This window comes from Phocoena sinus, chromosome 2 (assembly GCF_008692025.1).
Source record: "Phocoena sinus isolate mPhoSin1 chromosome 2, mPhoSin1.pri, whole genome shotgun sequence".
NCBI classification, from domain to species: domain Eukaryota; kingdom Metazoa; phylum Chordata; class Mammalia; order Artiodactyla; family Phocoenidae; genus Phocoena; species Phocoena sinus.
This window is the reverse complement of record NC_045764.1, coordinates 53,047,507-53,068,468: the sequence shown is the minus strand read 5'-3', so window position 1 is coordinate 53,068,468 and position 20,962 is coordinate 53,047,507. Positions and strand designations below refer to the sequence as shown.

The 20,962-nt window shown below is 39.2% G+C and overlaps 1 protein-coding gene across 1 annotated transcript in view; it reads left to right on the top strand.

The window, feature by feature from the left end:
- GABRG3 (gamma-aminobutyric acid type A receptor subunit gamma3) overlaps positions 1-20,962 on the top strand; it is a 650,507-nt gene that overhangs the window by 79,165 nt on the left and 550,380 nt on the right. Inside the window, exon 3 of the mRNA XM_032624570.1 lies at positions 7,466-7,533. Within this exon, the coding sequence (XP_032480461.1) occupies positions 7,466-7,533 (68 nt within the window). The remainder of the gene's footprint in view (positions 1-7,465; positions 7,534-20,962) is intronic.

The following is a 20,962-nucleotide window of genomic DNA, read 5'->3' as shown; positions in this document are numbered from 1 at the left end:
ACCCACTGGAGCTCTGAAGAATCTGTGGTTCTGAACTTTAACCCCAGTGCTCTTTTCATTCTTCTGAGAATGTGAATTCTCAAGCTGTCTACTTTAGTAAAACATTTTATTTGAGTGTATACAAACGTGGAATCTCACCATTTACCTTTTTCCATATTATTATGGAAAAGTAATATGGAATATTCCATATTACTATCAGGTCTGACCCAGGTCTGAGGTGATGGCAGTTTTATCTTGATCTTTGTAAACTCTTCTTGGCCCACTTGAGATCATATGCCTAAAGGATGATTGAAGAGAAGTGATAACTTTAGAGTTGAATCCATAGTTCTGGGACTTTGGAGATGGGATTAGCTCTAACACTATAATCAAAAGTCAGAACTGGGGCTTCCCTGGTGGCACAGTGGTTGAGAGTCCACCTGCTGATGCAGGGGACATGGGTTCGTGCCCCAGTCCGGGAAGTTCCCACATGCCATGGAGCGGCTGTGCCCGTGAGCCATGGCTGCTGAGCCTGCACATCTGGAGCCTGTGCTCCGCAACGGGAGAGGCCACAGCACTGAGAGGCCAGCGTACCGCAAGACAAAAAAAAAAGTCAGAACTGACCATATAGGAACCCTAAACCTGAAATGGGACCCATAGCAATGACTTCATCGTCTAAATGATCTAGCACTAAGCTATGACAAACATTTTCGCATGGACCTAGGATCTTGGCAGAACTGTAATATTAACTAAGTTTGCCCATTCTATGTACCTCTTACCCAAATCTCTTTATCCACCCACCCCACTAACCTAATATTCTCCAAGCTTGAGAAAAACTTTTGAAAACACATCTCCATTGAGATCATATAGAGGAAGTTAATATAAGCCTCAGAGACAGAGTATTTTCACTTTAAGAAGAGGCTGGAAAGATTATTTGTGGTGGTGATGGTGGTGGTGGTGGTAAACTCCCCCTGAAGTCATTGTTCCCCAGAATCCCTTTAAGCTTCATTGCCAAAGTTAAGTCTCTGAGAGGTTGAGGGTGGAACTCTGGGGTTTGCTTCTGTGAGGCTGCAGAATCCTAGATAAGTCACCTCCTCAATCGTGTTTTAACTTCCTGTCCTTAAATGGAAATGAAAATGGTATTACATACTGATTAAATGCAACATGCTTATTACATTGCTATTTAATATACATTAACAGTACTTTTGTCTGTGGGCATTAGCAGAAGGATGGGTAAAAGTACTTAAACGGAAGTTGGTGATGGAATAGGGGAGTTGGTCTACCTCATGCATCACCTTGCCCAGGGGCACTCTTAGTTCAGGTAAAGTAAGGGAGCAATAAGCTGGAGAGGCCAACAGCAGAGGAGCCCTCACTCCCTTTCCTCAAACGTAGGGAAGATTGGAAGGGAGGCTCCCAGTTATGGGAAGAGCCCTTCTATTTAACCCTCATGGGCATGAGAGTTGGTATTATTTACTTCTCTTTTTTGTATTCATTTGTTGCTATGTAAATGTTTCTATCAGTATATTTAAACTTTTCATGAAAAAAAAAAACTTTAAGTGACCAGGGTGACTTTTAGGCATAAATATTATTTGAAAGAATGACAAATGCAAGATTTTGGCATTCTTTTCTGTGTCTAATTCTAGGGACCTCAGAAGCCATAGCAAAAAAACGTTACTGAGTACCTACTATTTACTTCACAACAGTCCAAATAACCCCTCTCAGCCCCCATCGTGAATTAAGTTCTGTTATGAACTCATCTTAGATGTAGGGGGACTAAGGCACAGAGATGTTAAAAAACCTTTCAATATTACAGAACTGGTGAGGACAGAGCCACTTTTTGTGGCCCAGCAGCCAGGCGACATGCTCCCTTGGCTGTTGCCCACGTAGCACATCTACTCAGCATTCTTTGGGGTCTCCATTCCTCATTCCTACTGCTGCCAGTCTGGGGTAGCTTGTTAGGACTTCCTTCTGTGGACAACTACAGTCACTCCACTCCACAATTCTGTCCCTGTCAACACTTACCAGCCCTATATTCCATTTATTCTAATCTGTGTGTCTGTCATTGTCTATTTCTTGCTTACTTATGAGTGAATAAAAATGGTTTCATTTGTTCTCCTAATGTCACCTTCAGTTTTTTCTTCTCTCAGGGAGTTAGTATAATTTCTGTTGTAACAGATGCCTATTTGTTAGGCAGTACCCTTGTCTTGGACAATCTCTTATCAGCTCTTTGCCTGTTTGACCACTTGAGTCAGCCTGTAGTCACCATCAGGTTCCAGGGAACCTTAAAAAATTATTCCTCCTGTTGCAGTATTTAATCTCATGTGAAAATTTAACATGTAAAGTCCAAGTAACTATAATAACTCAAAACCATAATTTTCTACATATAGAGTACATGATACAATATATAGAAAACCTTAAAGTCTCCACACAAGAACTACTAGATCTGATAAGTGAATTCAGCAAGGTAGCAGGATACAAGATTAACATACAGAAACCTGTTGCATTTCTTTTACAATAAAATATAAGAAAGAGAAAGTAAAAAAACAATTCTGTTTAAAATTGCATCAAAAAAGATAAAATACGTAGAATAAACCTAATCAAGGAGGTGAAAGACCTATACACTCTAAACTATGAAACATTAATAAAGGAAATCAAAGATGATTCAAGGAAATGGAAAGATATCCCATGCTCTTGGATTGGAAGAACTAATATTGTTAAAATGGCCATACCGCACAAAGCAATCTACAGATTTAGTGCAATTCTTATCAAATTATCTATGACATTTTTCACAGAACTAGAACAAATAAAATCCTAAAATTTATATGGAGGGGGCTTCCCTGGTGGTGCAGTGGTTGAGAATCTGCCTGCCAATGCAGGGGACATGGGTTCAAGCCCTGGTCTGGGAAGATCCCACGTGCCATGGAGCAACTAAGCCCGTGCGCCACAGCTACTGAGCCTGCGCGTCTGGAGCCTGTGCTCCACAACAAGAGAAGGCCGTGACAGTGAGAGGCCTGCACACTGTGATGAAGAGTGGCCCCCGCTCGCTGCAACTAGAGAAAGCCCTTGCACAGAAACGAAGACCCAACACAGCCAAAAATAAATAAATAAATTTATATAAAAAAATTATATGGAGCCACAAAAGACCCTGAACTGCCAAAGCAATTCTGAAGAGAAAGAACAATGCTGGTGGCATAACCCTCCCAGACTTCAGACTATATTACAAAGCTACAGTAATCAAAACAATGTGGTATTGTCACAAAAACAGACATATGGATCAATGGAATCGAACAGAGAGCTCAGAAATAAACCCACACACCTTGGTCAATTAATCTTCAACAAAGGAGGCAAGAATATACAATGGGGAAAAGACAGTCTCTTTGGCAAGTGGTGTTGGGAAAGCTGGACAGCCACATGTAAATCAATGAAGTTAGAACACACCCTCACACCATACACAAAAATAAACTCAAAATGGCTTAAAGGCTTAAGTGTAAGACATAACACCACAAAACATTCTCTGACATGAATCAAACCAATGTTTTCTTTGGTCAGTCTCTCAAAGCAAAAGAAGTAAAAGCAAAAATAAACAAAGAAGACCTAATCAAACTTCTAAGAAATGTTTTTAGTACCTGTTTTATTCAGGGTTGGCATTTTAGACATGTGCTAGGAAGTACCCCTTTATGACATCCAAATGGGGCCCCTTACCATGTAACTTGTTGGGCATTTTGGAAATAAAAATTGGATGTTTTTTTCACAAGAGGGGCTGAAGTTTAAAAGGAATGTTGTACTATGTTAAATGTGGTTTTGAATGTCTAGCCCCAAAGATATTGACATCAATAATTTTTTCCATTAAAATATAATTTATTTACTTTTTACCATGATGGGGTTTCTATATATATTAAAATTTTTCTGTATATTATGATGTTTTGATATCTTAAAAATCCTTCCCGATTGGGCAGAAACTGCCTCTTCTAGGGTTAGCCAATTCTTAGAGATGGCAAGGAGCCCAGCCTGAAGCAAGCCTTTGAACATACAGACTATTCAATCCAGAGTCATATCTCCTCTATACAGCCCTTACACCCCAGCAGGCAATACTCTTCTGTTTTATCATCCCAGGGCCTGGTACCAGGCCACTGGAGACCACCTGTATAGCTGAAAGCCCACAGGAATTATTCAAGCTAGCCAAACTAGCCAACCAGAGCTGTTTACCCTTCCCTGCTCTGCCTTTCCTTCAGAGACCCCAATTCAGATCATGGCCTAAGCACCCCCTCCCTTGCCCTGTCTTCTGCCTCCTGACCACCCTTATGTCTTTCCCATGTAGTCAGGCAAAGCGTGCCATACCTCCTGTCTTTAGGACTTGTGAATAAATCAATTTTGTTTTCCTGAGCCTCTCCTCTTGTGGCTGCACCTGACTGACCATCACATAAACAAATACAAAAAGGCTGAGTAATATTCCATATGTATATACTATGTTTGGTTTACCCATTTATCCCACCATGTGCAGTTGGTTTGCTTCCTCCTTTTGGCTGATGTGAATGATGCTGCTGTGAACATGTGTGTACAAATATATGTTTGAGTCCCTGATTTTAATTCTTTTGGGTATATAACCAGAAGTGGAATTGCTGGGTTATAGGGTAGTTCTATTTTTTGTTTTTTTGAGGAACCACCATACTGTTTTCCATATTGCCTGTATTATTTTACATTCCCACCAGCAGTGTACAAGGTTTTCATTTTCTCCATGTCATTGCCAACACTTGTTTTTTTTCTGTTTTTTTAATAGTAACTGTCATAATGGATGTGAAGTCGTTTTGATTTGCATTTCCCTAATTACTAATAATGTTAAATGTCATTTCATGTACTTATTGGTCATTTGTATGTCTCTTTAGAGAAATGTCTAAGTCCTTTACCCATTTTTAAATCAGGTTGTTTTGCTTATCTGTTGTTGAGTTGTGGGAGTTCTTTTTATTTTTTTGGATATTAACCACTTATCAGATATATGATTTACCGATGTTTTCTCCCATAATGTGGGTTGCCTTTCCACTGTGTTAACTGTGTCCTTTGATGCACAGAAGTTTTTAATTTTGATGTAGTCCAGTTTATTTACTTTTTTCTTTCATTGCCTGTGCTTTTGGTGTCATACACGAGAAATCATTTCCAAACCCAGTGTCATGAAGCTTTTCTCCTATGTTTTCTTCTAAGAGTTTTGTAGTTTCAAATCTTACCTTTAGGCTTCTGATCCATTTTGAGTTAATTTTTGTATATTGTATAAGGGTTCAACTTCAGTTTTTTGCTTGTGGGTATCCAGTTTACATAACACCATTTGTTGAAAATACTTTTTCCCCATTGAATGGTCTTGGCATCCTTATTGAAGATCATTTGTCTGGGCTTAATCTGTAATCTTTGAACTGTAAACCTTGAGTCTCCTGTGGCCAGTCTCTTTCCTGGGTACCACTGTCAGGGCCACTTTCCTAAAGGCTCCTTTTACTTTAGCATGGCTCTGCTTAAATGAGAATTTACTTAAAACAGTTTATTTCCCCCAAGTTTTGTGTGTGTGTGTGTGTGTGTGTATGTGTGTTTGTGTTTTCCAAACTCTTCTCTTAAAACCTTTATTATACTATTGCACTTAATACTCATTTGACACTTCCCACTTCAAGCTTTTAAGGCTTTACATCTGTAGGTCTTTTTTATTTAATGAGATTAAAAGCCCTGGAAGCCTAAAGTCTAATAAATACCATAAACCAGAAAAATCTCTTGCAAAAAGCAGGTCCTCAACTGATTGACTTAACACAGCCTTTGTATAACATTACCAAAGGTTATGCAGCACAGCATTTGGAGACAGAACACTTGCTGTGTTCTTCAATTAAGTTGAAGAAAGATGCTACTTACTGTTCAGAGTAGTTAGCAAAGCTCAGCCTAAAATGAAGAATAGTCCTTTTATGAAATTTAAGCACTAGATACATAGTACTTAGAATTGTATTGAGGTGTTTTCCAAAATGCCAACTTTCAAGCTAACGTGGCTTGGTTGCGCTGACAGATGTCAGAGTAGTTGGCTCCAGTTCATTGTCATTATTTTCATTTTCTTGGAGGTCCGGACAACATGGCTCAGGCTTCAGACTGCTGGTTACATAATTGAACAACAGACTGTGAGCTTACAGGTGCCACTCATAGTTCCAGAAATAGAGTGCAGAAGTCCATTTGTGAATGATTAGTTAGCAAAACTGGTGGAAGCTGGAAATAATTGCAGATGCGAACACCCTTGTTTCCATAGAAACACTCTGTGTTTACGTGCAAAGGTTCAGGAGTCTTGTTCATGTTCCCCTGGAGCATAAATATTCTGAAATTGGTGTTCTTCTCCCCTTTATCAGTTGCTGAGCGCTGGGGAAAGAGAGACGCCTCCTTTTCACTGGCACGGATCCCTGACTCAGAGGTGGCTGTCTCAGGAATCTCATTACTGGTCTCCCAAGTTCCATTTCTGCCAAGGAAAGGGAAAATGATTTTCTTTAAGGGTAAATGAGCAAATTTTACCTCTGATGCACGATGTTAGATATTACAGTTTCCTGTTATATGAATTTTACTCCCTTATAGTTGGAACGGTAATTTCTTGACTTACTAAAGTGTTATTTTTTTTTTAAAGAAGATGTTGGGGGTAGGAGTTTATTAATTTATTTATTTTATTTTTGCTGTGTTGCGTCTTCGTTTCTGTGCGAGGGCTTTCTCTAGTTGTGGCAAGTGAGGGCCACTCTTCATCACGGTGCGCGGGCCTCTCACTATCGCGGCCTCTCTTGTTGCGGGGCACAGGCTCCAGATGCGCAGGCTCAGCAGTTGTGGCTCACGGGCCTAGTTGCTCCACAGCATATGGGATCCTCCCAGACCAGGGCTTGAACCCGTGTCCCCTGCATTAGCAGGAAGATTCTCAACCACTGCGCCACCAGGGAATCCCATAAAGTATTATTATTTTATGAGTTGTATGATTTGAAGTCTGTGAGATGTGTGTGTGTGTTTCTTAGGTAGTAATGACACCAATAATCAGTATTTCTTAATCTCCTTTGGTGTATGTACTCTCCAGATCTTTGCTTTGAGTTGCAACCAGGTAATGGATAAATAACTTGAATTGTCCCTGATATTACTCATTACTTGGGTTTGATTTCTTAGCATAACTTTGACATTAAATTTCTTATGTAGTGTCTTATATTTTATCATTTTATGTTTTCTCTGCCATATAATCAGCTAAACAAATGTTATAAAGTATCTTTATGGTCATCTATCACTGGCAACTTGCAGTGTATAAATATCCTGTTTTTTTAGAATTTATTAAATATGAGTAAGAATCTTTAATCCTTTGAGAATTGTAACTACCTGGCAAGTCGAAAGAAAAATACACCCCTTTCCCACATGCCGTTGAGCTGTTAGTGTGTGACTCAGAGGAAGTTTAGTAGCACTTTCCTCAGTCTCTCTGGCACAGTGTATTAACACACATTTGTTTTCTCCACAGTAAAACCCACCGTAATTGATGTTGACATCTATGTTAACAGCATTGGTCCTGTGTCATCAATAAACATGGTAAGAAGCTATTTTCTTTTCTGATCTCACAGTCTTTGCATCAGTTCTTGCTTACATTCTCGTTGTGGGTTTCTGCTCGAGATTTATCATGCAAGTTTAAACTCACAATTGACTTCTTAAATATGTAGTATTTATTGGAAGTTTAAACACTGAAAATGGTAAAACTCAAGGAGTAGAGATTGTGACACCAGCAGTGAGATGTTGCTCTAATGATTAAAAAGTATCTCATCCCCATCTTGTCCACAAGTGTGTTTACTGTGCGTAGATTTCCAGATCATGTTATTTTCAGTTGTGCAGTCAATGGCTATGTCTGACCTCATTTATACTAGGGATGAATATAAATGACAGCCTTTTTACTTTAGTTCATTTTTCAAGATCCAAAAGACCTGCCTTTCAACATTTCTCAGGAAAGGATCTGAGATTACCTAGTTGATACTTCTGTCTCCCTGAGGGTAAATATCCTGCCTTATTTTTAAACAGGGGAGAAAGTATGGGATCAAGTATATGTGTGATTTTTCCTAATAGAGGAAGGTATTTTCACAGACTTACAAGCAAAGTGAACTCCAATAGTAACTATTTCTAGTGTAGAAGAAGGCCTTCCCTGTACAAAGTGCTTAGCTCTTAGGAAGGTGCTGGTATGTTGGCATCCACCAGTGTCAGGGTCTTCTCACAGGCGCCTCAGGCTGGGGTGGGCCTCCCTGAGCAGAATGTGGAGGATTCCAGGAGCAGGCACTTGCTTTGCGGGCCCAGTGACACAGGAACCCCTAATGCTGGGGCCTTCTTTGTGCTTCCCCGCTGCACAGCGGCTCCTGGATTTGGGGGATGCTTGAGGCTGAGGGGGGTTTGCAAAATGCCAACTTAAGAAGCCTTCCTTTCATTGCAAAGTTCTGTGGATGGAAATAATCCTTCCAAAATTAATAGCAAAATCCTTTCTTTTCATTGCCAGATATTAAAAGTGTTCATCTTTTCGTTGATGGTATAAAGTTCCATGTGGGGCTAAAATTTATGGGTCACTCACTTTAAAAAAAATCCCCTATGTCATCCATACACTGGAGATGGGCCACTAGCAAAGAGGTGAAGTGAATAAAAGAGGATTCACCCCACACAACCTATGGGCTGCAGATTGTGAAATGTAGACCGTGACTGTAATACTTCCTTTTCCTGATAATTATTCAGTTCACCACACTGAGTAGTCATTTCTCAGTTTGTTTCTTATTTTGGAGTTTTATTTTCTTACACTAGTTCCACCACACTTTATTCAGACACTGATTTATGTCTAACAATAAAACAGAAGTGCCTCTGTAGATACATAGTCACAAAATTGTTTTAGGAACAGTTGCTTATATCTGCATATCTAGGGATTATCATGAACTCCTATAACCTTGAGATCTCCTTTGTGCCCAGGATTAAGTTTTGCTGTTGGAATTGATAGACTTTTCTGCATGAAAATCATAGGCTGTAGAGGAGGCTAAAAGTAAGTAACAGTCCCCACAGGGTGATAAGGACTCTGCTAATGGCTGGCACCCCCTCAGAAAAGCCCACTGCAGTTGGGATAGATTTCTCTGATGACATCTTCTCAGTCTGGGATGAGGCCAATAGGCAGGGGTCTGCCAGGTGGGACAGGTAGGAAGGTCCTCAGTAAAAGGCAGGACGGCAGGTATGTGACACGACTGGGGACTGAGGGATTGATGTGCTGTTTGAAGGCCATGCGGGTGTGTGGGCTGTGGACCTGCAGAGACTGAGGCTCTGAGGCCATGTGTGGTGAAGAGTCAGCTTCACCCTCAGCTCTGCCCCAGACAGACCCTGCTCTGGGGAGTGTGCAGACCCTTCCATCTGAGTATGTGCACGTCTGACTTCACGAGAGATTAGTTCAAATCCAGATTCATAAATAAACCATCATCGTGCCCAGAGAGCCAGAGCAAAGGTAGATTCATGTTCCCAGAGGAGGGAATGTGCAGCACTCCTGAGAGAGGTTTCAGAGGCCTCAGGGTGTCAGGGGCTTCCGAGTTGCTTTTTTTTTTAATTTAAATTTTTATTTGTAAAAACATTTTTTTTAGGTTCACAGGAAGGTACAGAGATTCCTCATATACTCCATGCCCTGGCTCATGCATGGCCTCCCCTACTATCAACACCGCCTCCAGTGGGGGACATTTGTTATAGTCAGTGAACCCATGTTGACATGTCATCGTCACCCAAAGTCCACAGTTTGCACTAGGATTCACTCTTGGTGTTGTACATCTGTGGATTTGGACAAATATGTAATGACGTGTTTCAACCATTACAGAATCATACAGAGTAGTTCCACTGCCCTAAAAATTCTCTCTGCGTCTGCTTCCTAAAGGAAGAGTAGTTCCAGCCTTTGTGTTCCTAGCACTTTGCTTGGAAGTCAGAATGATAAAGGGCTTCTTCTCCCATTGCTGAGTACATCACACATACCCACTATTTCTATGAAACTAAATGACACAGTTTCAAAAGAATTGTAAAGTAGTCTAAAGTGGACCGCATGAAAAAGAAAAGCAGTTCAAAAGTAGAGAACTGAGTGTTTAAGAGGGAATTGGGGATTGAGTCAGCAATAATAAAAAAAAAATATGAGAGGGACTAAAACAATCAAATTAAAAATCATATTATGGGAGAAAGTCACAATTTAGAGATGTGTACAGGATTTAAGGATGTAAATGTTTATTGTGGTTTTGATGATAAGCTAAAGCCTGATAAAGTTATGGCTTCCCCCCTAAATATTCATTTAACAATCAAGGAGAGAGAAAACCACAATTTCCTCCTCCTCGTCGTCTCCTCCCTCCCACTTTTCTGCTGCTTTTATTGAGATTATTCATACTGAAGTTTCAGTTTCAGACATTCTCCCTGCAAAATAAAATGAAGTTGCATTTCGATCTCTTGTTTAACAGATTGATTTTCATTGTCTTGTCTCTCTTGGAGTTGTTTATGCTTTTTCTAGTTATAGAGGAGATTAGAAATGGTTCAGATGGGTTGAAGAGAATGTTTTTTTACAAAGCCTCAATCATATACTCTGTCTTTGTCATTATAACATATCTAAATGTGCACAGTTTCTCACAGAAATTACCCATCATTTGTTTCAGGCCTTGTATGGAAGCTGCATACAAGGGAGCTTGAGAGTTTATTTTTGAGAATATTCACTGTAAGAAACCTTTTAGTAATGGAACAAAGAAAACTAATGCTTTGATACCTATTCTCTGCTATCAGTCTGTCTCATTTGATCTTCATGAGATCATGGTAGAGAAGATACTGCCTTTCCCACTTATTTGTGAGGAGTGAACTGGAGCTGATGGGGATGGAGACCCCAGAGCAGTGATTCTGACTCTAGCCCACTGCGTTTCTGTGGTCATCAGGAACGTGCAGCAGCAGCACCTAGAGAGCTATAGTTCTGACTTGGAACTTGAGATGAAAAGGGCTCAAGGTTGAGTCTAATGCTAGGATCATTTTCCTTTTATTAAAAAAAATTAATAAACTTTATTTTTTAGAGCAGTTAAAAAAATTTCCCAGCTTTGTTGAGATACAGTTGGCATATAACATTATGTAAGTTTAAGGTGATTGGATATATATATCCAGTATACTGCGAAATGATTAAAACAATAGGGTTAGTTAACACTTTCGTCACCCTACATAGTCCTTTTTTGTGTGGGTGTTGAGAACTTTTAAGACCTACTCACTTAGCAACTATCAAGTATATAATACTGTATTGTTAACTATAGTCACCATGCTGTACATTATATCCCTGGAACTTATTTATCTTAATACTAGAAATTTGTACCCTTTGACTAACAGTTACGCATAAGTACCCCCGCCCCCTCCTCCCTGGAAACCAGCAATCTACTCTGTTCCTGTGATTTCTGGTTTTTAAGATTCTACATGTAAGTAAGATCATACAGTATTTGTCTTACTCTTTCTGACTTATTTCATATAGCATAATTTTAAATTTACAGAAAAAGTGATAAGAAATACAGTTATCATATACCTCTAAACACACACACACTCTCTCTCTCTCTCTCTCTCTCTCCTCGTATTATTAACATCTTGCATTAGTGTGGTACATTCGTTATGAGTGATGAACGGATATTGGCACATTTTTATTAGCTGAAGTTTATAGTTTACATTAGGGTTTACTTTTGGTGTTGTACATTCTATGGGTTTTCACAAATATATTATGACATGTATAATGTACTCACCATTATTTTATCATACAGAGTATTTTCACTGCCCTAAAAATCCTCTGTGCTTTACCTCTTCATCCCTACCCTCCAAGCCCTGGCAACCACTGATCTTTTCACTGTCTTCATAGTTTTATCTTTTCTAGAAAGTCATATTTGGAATCCTCAGTATGTAGCCTTCTAAGACTGGCTTCTTTCCCTTTAGTTTTAAAAGAACTTGTATAAGTCATCTGAGGATATCTAAGACTTGCAGTGATTGAGTCAACACGATGTGACTGTAACAGCTGTTTGTGATGGTGTGTTACCCAGAAATTAAGGGGGCGGCTGTGTAGATCATAGAGACGGGTTAAAAATCATTAGTATATGCTCCATTATATGATCCATAGCCAAAAGTATAAAACTTGTAGTATGGCATGCAGCCAGGAGGGGCATGGGGGTACATGGGGGCCCGTGAAGTTCGCTGTGACATCTGTGAACCTCATCCCTGCTCCTCTCACTTTTGGCTGCAGTTTTGAGACATGAAGTCAACGACCATGTGGAATCACACAAGGTCAGGAGGGAAGAAAGTAAATTCCATTCCAAGAAACCTATTAACCACTGGAGAATGTCCATTGCTTTGTAAAACTTTTCTGAAGGCACCTAAGCTCAGGAAAGTCCAAAAGAAGTGAAGGCTGGAGCACCACGGTGCCACCCTTGTTTTGGTTTTCTTTGCATTTATGCTGCTTAAGATTCATCACAGTTTTTGCATCTACAGTTTGATATACTTCATCAGTTTAGCAATAATGTTGGCCATTATTTCTTTAAATATTGCTCTGCACCATTTTCTCTCTCTTTTCACATCCTAGGACTCCAGTCCTGTGAATGTTAAACAGTTCTCCCAAGTCCCATTTGTCCCTTATGCTTGTGGTTTTATTTACATCCCTTTGCTCTCCATGCTTCAATCAGTGGAAACATTCCGGTCTACTTTGTAGCATCCTAAGTTGCTGCTTATGTGTCTGTTATCTGTTAAAGCCATCTGTTGAATTCTTTTTTTAAAAAAAAATTTATTTTATTTATTTTTAAATTTATTTATTTATTTATTTGGCTGCGCTGGGTCTTAGTTGAGGCATGCGGGATCTTTTTTTAGTTGTGGCATGTGGGATCTTTTTAGTTGCAGCATATGGGATCTAGTTCCCTGACCAGCGATTGAACCCAGGCCCCTGCATTGGCAGTGCAGAGTCTTAGCCACTGGACCACCTGGGAAGTCCCAGCCATCTGCTGAATTCTTCATTTCAGTTAATGTAGTTTTCATTTCTACAATTTTAATTTGACAGTTTCTAATAGATGTAGTGTCTCTGGTGAAATTCTCCATCTTGCAGTCTTTTTTTTTGAACACGTTAATCATTCATTTCTAGGCTGATAGCTGCAGTATCTGGCCATCTGTGGTATCATTTCTGTTGTCTCCTTTGTTGCTTGGCCCCATGTTTTGGTCTGCCTGGTAATTTTTTTTTTTTTTAGAACTATTTGGTCATATGTGGGTTTTTTTTGGCTGCATCGGTTCTTAATTGCAGCATGCAGGATCTTCGTTGTGGTCTCCTCATCGTGGTGTGCGGGCTTCTCTCTTGTTGTGGCGTGTGTTTCTCACTCTAGTTGTGGCACACAGGCTCCAGGGCGCGTGGGCTCTGTAGTTGTCTGCCTGGTAATTTTGATTATGTACGAAAGTTGTAGAGACTTCACGCAATGTTCCCTCTCGTGTCTGGAGGTCAGAGCTGGTGTAGAGGCTGTTCTGCTGTCTTGCTGAGGCTCAGCTGGGCTCTGGTCCCCACCGCTGCTGTCTTGGGAATAGCTCCGCAGGAGTCCCACCTGAGGGCTTGAGATGCTTCCCAAGGCAACTCCAAAGTGGTCCAAAACTCTAATTTTTATATTTCGGACAGCATAAAATGGCTGAAAATTCTGCTCTTTTTAAGCCATTTTTATGACTGCTTTATCACCTGTGCAGATTAGTCTGTAAACGTGTTGAGGGAAACACCGTGTGCTGTTTGGCTCATTTCCTTGTCATTCCGTCTCTCTAAAGCCTCACCCCTCCTGGTAGGGCTCTTTGGCTGCCCCAGACTCTGGTTATACCTCGGCTCTGCTGGGTCCCTCACTCCTAGCAGCCACTCCCCACCAGCTCCTGCACATGGAGGCCAACAGGAGGTAAGTTCTGGGGAAAGAGGGCATGTGCCTTGAAGTGCAGTCTACCTGCTGACCCTGCCTTCTTGGTGTTGGGCCTCTTAAACCAGTTTTTAAATGTGTATTTTATCCAGGTTTTCTATTTGTTCTTAGTGAGAGTGTTGATCTAGGGCAAGCTTTCCCATCATAGCCACACACCTTTGATTTAAAATTTTAAGTTTAGGTGGAATAAGTCTGATTTCTAATAGTTGGCAAGGAAATAATTTGGAGCCAAGAGTTAAGCCCTATGAAACTTTACTGTGTGATTTTCTTCTTGCTTCAGTAACCTTCCCAGATGTCTTCAGATTAGTGAGAAGGGAGGGCTTTCTGAAGTCCATTCTGTCCAGGTTTTCATATAAATAATGACTCTTTGAGGGAAATTAATGATGTATTTCTTCTGGCAGCATTAGCTTTAGAGGAACAGAGCCATGGTCTGTTTGTTGTTGGTTTTTTAAGAGGATGGTCTTGTACGTAGTTTTAATATCCTTTTAAGAAATGAAAAACAATATTTATATTTATATATATTTATAAAGTGTGTGTGTTTGACATTTGGTTCTTCACTAGACATAAAGCCCTTTCCAGGGTAACAGCAGTAGAAATAATAATGATGGTATCTAAAATTTACATATTATTAAATAAATCAATAGAATATTGGAAGAGCCACATGGCAAAAATGGGAAAGATTTCTGGAACTTAAAAAAAAATCTCCAAGAATGAGAAAGAAGATGGCATTTAAAGGCTTTAAAAACTAGTGAAGTCTTTTTAAACCAGAGATCCAGTGAGCCTCAGTCTGTAGCAGATACCCATTTGACTGTGAACCCTTGAGGCCAGCACCCACATCTCTTTTTGGTCCCCTGGGACTCAGTCGAGAGGCCCTGATGAGTGTTTGTCAAATGAATGAATGAATAAAAATCATTTTCAGCCTCTGCCTCTCCTCTTATGTACCCATTGTGCATCTCTGTGTGTGAGTGTGCACATCCTGCATACCCATACACTTCCCATGTCTTTAGGTTACATTTTGATCAGTGAATAGATCCACTTACCTTGCTCTAATTGTATTAGCTATTACACTGCTGCAAAATTTAATCCTGACAAACCTGTGGAGGCTGTTGATATCATCAGCCAAGTTTATGGCTAATAGAGCTTAGGTGTAGGACCCTCAGATCGTATCTCAAAGTCTGTGCGTCTGGAAAGATGATAGAACCAACACCCACACTTTAAAGGAAATCAGTGGGAGCTATGCTAATGGGCATGTCTTAGATAAAACCAGTGCATTTAATTAATTAATTTATAGTTCTACCATTTATTTTATTTTATTTTTTTAACATCTTTATTGGAGTATAATTGGTTTAAAATGCTGTGTTAGTTTCTGCTTTATAACAAAGTGAATCTGCTATACATAACCATATATCCCCATATGCCCTCTCTCTTCAGTCTCCTTCCCACCCTCCCTATCCCACCACTCTAGGTGGTCACAAAGCACCGAGCTGATCACCCTGTGCTATGCGGCTGCTTCCCACGAGCTATGTATTTTACATTTGGTAGTGTATATATGTCCATGCCACTCTCTCACTTCATCCCAGCTTACCTTTCCTCCTCCCCATGTCCTCAAGTCCATTCTCTACATCTTCATCTTTATTCCTGTCCTGCCTCAATGTTCATCAGAACCATTTTTCTTTTTTTAAGACTCCATATATGTGTGATAGCATATGGTATTTGTTTTTCTCTTTCTGACTTACTTCACTCTGTATGACAGACTCTAGGTCCATCCGCCTCACTACAAATAACTCAATTTTGTTTCTTTCTATGGCTAGTAATATTCCATTGTATATATGTGCCACATCTTCTTTATCCATTCCTCCGTCAGTGGACACTGAGGTTGCTTCCATGTCCTGGCTATTGTAAATAGAGCTGCGATGAACATTGTGGTACACGACTCTTTTTGAATTATGGTTTTCTCAGGGTATATGACCAGCAGTGGGATTGCTGGGTCATGTGGTAGTTCTATTTGTAGTTTTTTCAGGAACCTCCATACTGGCTCCATAGTGGCTGTATCAATTTACATTCCCACCAACAGTGCAAGAGTGTTCCCTTTTCTCCACACCCTCTCCAGCATTTATTGTTTGTAGATTTTTTGATGATGGCCATTCTGACTGGTGTGAGGTGATACCTAATTGTAGTTTTGATTTGCATTTCTCTAATGATTAGTGATGTTCAGCATCCTTTTATGTGTTTGTTGACAATCTGTATATCTTCTTCAGAGAAATGTCTATTTAGGTCTTGTTCCCATTTTTGGATTGCTTTGTCTTTTTTTTTCAATATTGAGGTGCATGAGCTGCTTGTAAATATTGGATATTAATTCTTTGTCAGTTGCTTCATTTGCAAATATTTTCTCCCATTCTGAGGGTTGTCTTTTTGTCTTGTTTATGGTGTCCTTTGATGTGAAAAAGCTTTTAAGTTTCATTAGGTCCCATTTGTTTATTTTTGTTTTATTTCCATTTCTCTAGGAGGTAGATCAAAAAGAATCTTGCTGTGATTTATGTCATAGAGTGTTCTGCCTGTGTTTTCCTCTAAGAGTTTTATACTGTCTGGCCTTACACTTACGTCTTTAATCCATTTTGAGTTTATTTTTGTGTATGGTGTTAGGAAGTGTTCTAATTTCATTCTTTTACATGTGGCTGTCCAGTTTTCCCAGCACCACTTATTGAAGAGGCTGTCTTTTCTCCATTGTATATTCTTGTCTCCTTTATCAAAAATAAGGTGACCATATGTGCATGGGTTTATCTCTGGGTTTTCTATCCTGTTCCCTTGATCTATATTTCTGTTTTTGTGCCAGTACCATACTGTCTTGATTACTGTAGCTTTGTAGTATAGTCTGAAGTGAGGGAGCCTGATTCCTCCAGCTCCGTTTTTCGTTCTCAAGATTGCTTTGGCTATAAGGGGCCTTTTGTGTTTCCATACAAATTGTGAAATTTTTGTTCTAGTTCTGTGAAAAATGCCATTGGTAGCTTGATAGGGATTGCACTGAATCTATAGATTGCTTTGGGTCGTACAGTCATTATCACAATGTTGATTCTTCCAATCCAAGAACATCTGTTTGTATCATCTTTAATGTCTTTCATCAGTGACTTATAGTTTTCTGCATATAGGTCTTTTATCTCCTTAGCTAGGTTTATTCCTAGGTATTTTATTCTTTTAGTTGCAGTGGTAAATGGGAGTGTTTCCTTAGTTTCTCTTTCAGATTTTTCATCATTAGTGTATAGGAATGCAAGAGATTTCTGTGCATTTATTTTCTATCCTGTTGCTTTACCAAATTCATTGATTATCTCTAGTAGTGTTCTTGTAGCATCTTTAGGATTCTCTATGTATAGTATCATGTCATCTACAAACAGTGACAGCTTTACTTTTTCTTTTCCTATTTGGATTCCTTTATTTCTTTTTCTTCTCTGATTGCTGTGGCTAACACTTCCAAAACTATGTTGAATAATAGTAGTGAGAGTGGACAGCCTTCTCTTCTTCCTGATCTTAGAGGAAATGGTGTAAGTTTTTCACGATTAAGAACAATGTTGGCTGTGGGTTAGTCATATATGGCCTTTATCATGTTGAGGTAAGTTCCCTCTGTGCCTACTTTCTGGAGGGTTTTTATCATAAATCGGTGTTGAATTGTGTCAAAAGCTTTTTCTGCATCTACTGAGATCATATGGTTTACTTTTTCAAGTTGTTAATATGGCTTATCACATTGATTGATTTGCATATATTGAAGAATCCTTGCATTCCTGGGATAAATCCCACTTGATCATGGTGTATGATCCTTTTAATGTGCTGTTGGATTCTGTTTACTAGTATTTTTTGAGGATTTTTGCATCTATGTTCATCAGTGATATTGACCTGTAGTTTTCTTTCTTTGTGGCATCCTTGTCTAGTTTTGGTATCAGGCTGGTGGCGGCCTCATAGAATGAGTTAGGGATTGTTCCTCCCTCTGCTTTATTTTGGAAGAGTTTCAGAAGGATAGATGTTAGCTCACCTCTAAATGTTTGGTAGAATTCATCTGTGAAGCCATCCGGCCCTTGGCTTTTGTTTGTTGGAAGATTTTTAATCATAGTTTCAATTTCAGTGCTTGTGATGGGTCTGTTTTTATTTTCTATTTCTTCCTGGCTCAGTCTTGGAAGGTTGTGCTTTTCTAAGAATTTGTCCATTTCTTCCAAGCTGTCCATTTTATTGGCAGGTAGTTGCTTGTAGTAATCTCTCATGATCCTTTGTATTTCTGCAGTGTCAGTTGTTACTTCTCCTTTTCAATTTCTAATTCTATTGATTTGAGTCTTCTCTCTTTTTTTCTGATGAGTCTAAATAATGGTTTATCAATTGGCTTTATCTTCACAGAGAACCAGCTTTTAGTGTTATTGATCTTTGCTATTGTTTCCTTCATTTCTTTTTCATTTATTTCTTTCTTTTTTTTTAAACATGTTTATTGGGGCATAATTGCTTTACAATGGTGTGTTAGTTTCTGCTTTATAACAAAGTGAATCAGCTATACATATACATATGTTCCCATATGTCTTCCCTCTTGTGTCTCCCTCCCTCCCACTCTCCCCATCCCACCCCTCCAGGCTGTCACAAAGAACCGAGCTAATATCCCTGTGCCTTGTGGCTGCTTCCCCCTAGCTATCTACCTTACTACGTTTGTTAGTGTGTATATGTCCATGACTCTCTCTCACCCTGTCAAAACTCACCCTTCTCCCTCCCCATATCCTCAAGTCCGTTCTCCAGTAGGTCTGCGTCTTTATTCCTATCTTACCCCTAGGTTCTTCATGACATTTTTTTCCCTTAAATTCCATATATATGTGTTAACATATGGTATTTGTCTTTGTCTTTCTGACTTACTTCACTCTGTATGACAGACTCTAGGTCTATCCATCTCATTACAAATAGCTCAATTTCATTTCCTTTTAAGGCTGAGTAATATTCCTTTGTGTATATGTGCCACATCTTCTTTATCCATTCATCCGATGATGGGCGCTTAGGTTGTTTCCATGTCCTGGCTATTGTAAATAGAGCTGCAATGAACATTTTGGTACATGACTCTTTTTGAATTTTGGTTTTCTCAGGGTATATGCCCAGTAGTGGGATTGCTGGGTCATATGGTAATTCTATTTGTAGTTTTTTAAGGAACCTCCATACTGTTCTCCATAGTGGCTGAACCAATTCACATTCCCACCAGCAGTGCAAGAGTGTCCCCTTTTCTCCACACCCTCTCCAGCATTTATTGTTTCTAGATTTTTTGATGATGGCCATTCTGACTGGTGTGAGATGATATCTCATTGTAGTTTTGATTTGCATTTCTCTAATGATTAATGATGTTGAGCATTCTTTCATGTGTTTGTTGGCATTCTGTATATCTTCTTTGGAGAAATGTCTATTTAGGTCTTCTGCCCATTTTTGGATGGGGTTGTTTGTTTTTTTGTTATTGAGCTGCATGAGCTGCTTGTAAATTTTGGAGATTAATCCTTTGTCAGTTGCTTCATTTGCAAGTATTTTCTCCCATTCTGAGGGTTGTCTTTTGGTCTTGGTTATGGTTTCCTTTGCTGTGCAAAAGCTTTTAAGTTTCATTAGGTCCCATTTGTTTATTTTTGTTTTTATTTCCATTACTCTAGGAGGTGGGTCAGAAAGGATCCTGCTGTGATTTATGTCATAGAGTGTTCTTCCTATGTTTTCCTCTAAGAGTTTGATAGTTTCTGGCCTTACATGTAGGTCTTTAATCCATTTTGAGCTTATTTTTGAGTATGGTGTTAGGGAGTGATCTAATCTCATACTTTTACATGTACCTGTCCAGTTTTCCCAGCACCATTTATTGAAGAGGCTGTCCTTTCTCCACTGTACATTCCTGCCTCCTTTATCAAAGATAAGGTGACCATATGTGCATGGGTTTATCTCTGGGCTTTCTATCCTGTTCCACTGATCTATCTTTCTGTTTTTGTGCCAGTACCATACTGTCTTGATTACTGTTGCTTTGTAGTATAGTCTGAAGTCAGGGAGCCTGATTCCTCCAGCTCCTTTTTTCGTTCTCAAGATTGCTTTGGCTATTCGGGGTCTTTTGTGTTTCCATACAAATTGCGAAATTTTTTGTTCTAGTTCTGTGAAAAATGCCAGTGGTAGTTTGATAGGGATTGCATTGAATCTGTAGATTGCTTTGGGTAGTAGAGTCATTTTCACAATGTTGATTCTTCCCATCCAAGAACATGGTGTATCTCTCCATCTATTTGTATCATCATTAATTTCTTTCATCAGTGTCTTATAATTTTCTGCATACAGGTCTTTCGTATCCTTAGGTAGGTTTATTCCTAGATATTTTATTCTTTTTGTTGCAATGGTAAATGGGAGTGTTTTCTTGATTTCACTTTCAGATTTTTCATCATTAGTATATAGGAATGCCAGAGATTTCTGTGCATTAATTTTGTATCCTGCTACTTTACCAAATTCATTTATTAGCTCTAGTAGTTTTCTGGGAGCATCTTTAGGATTCTTTATGTATAGTATCATGTCATCTACAAACAGTGACAGCTTTACTTCTTCTTTTCCAATTTGGATTCCTTTTATTTCTTTTTCTTCTCTGATTGCTGTGGCTAAAACTTCCAAAACTATGTTGAATAAGAGTGGTGAGAGTGGGCAACCTTGTCTTGTTCCTGATCTTAGTGGAAATGCTTTCAGTTTTTCACCATTGAGGATGATGTTTGCTGTGGGCTTGTCATATATGGCCTTTATTATGTTGAGGAAAGTTCCCTCTATGCCTACTTTCTGGAGGGTTTTTATCATAAATGGGTGTTGAATTTTATTGAAAGCTTTCTCTGCATCTATTGAGATGATCATATGGTTTTTCTCCTTCAATTTGTTAATATGGTTTATCACATTGATAGATTTGCGTATATTGAAGAATCCTTGCATTCCTGGAATAAACCCCACTTGATCATGGTGTATGATCCTTTTAATGTGCTGTTGGATTCTGTTTGCTAGTATTTTGTTGAGGATTTTTGCATCTATGTTCATCAGTGATATTG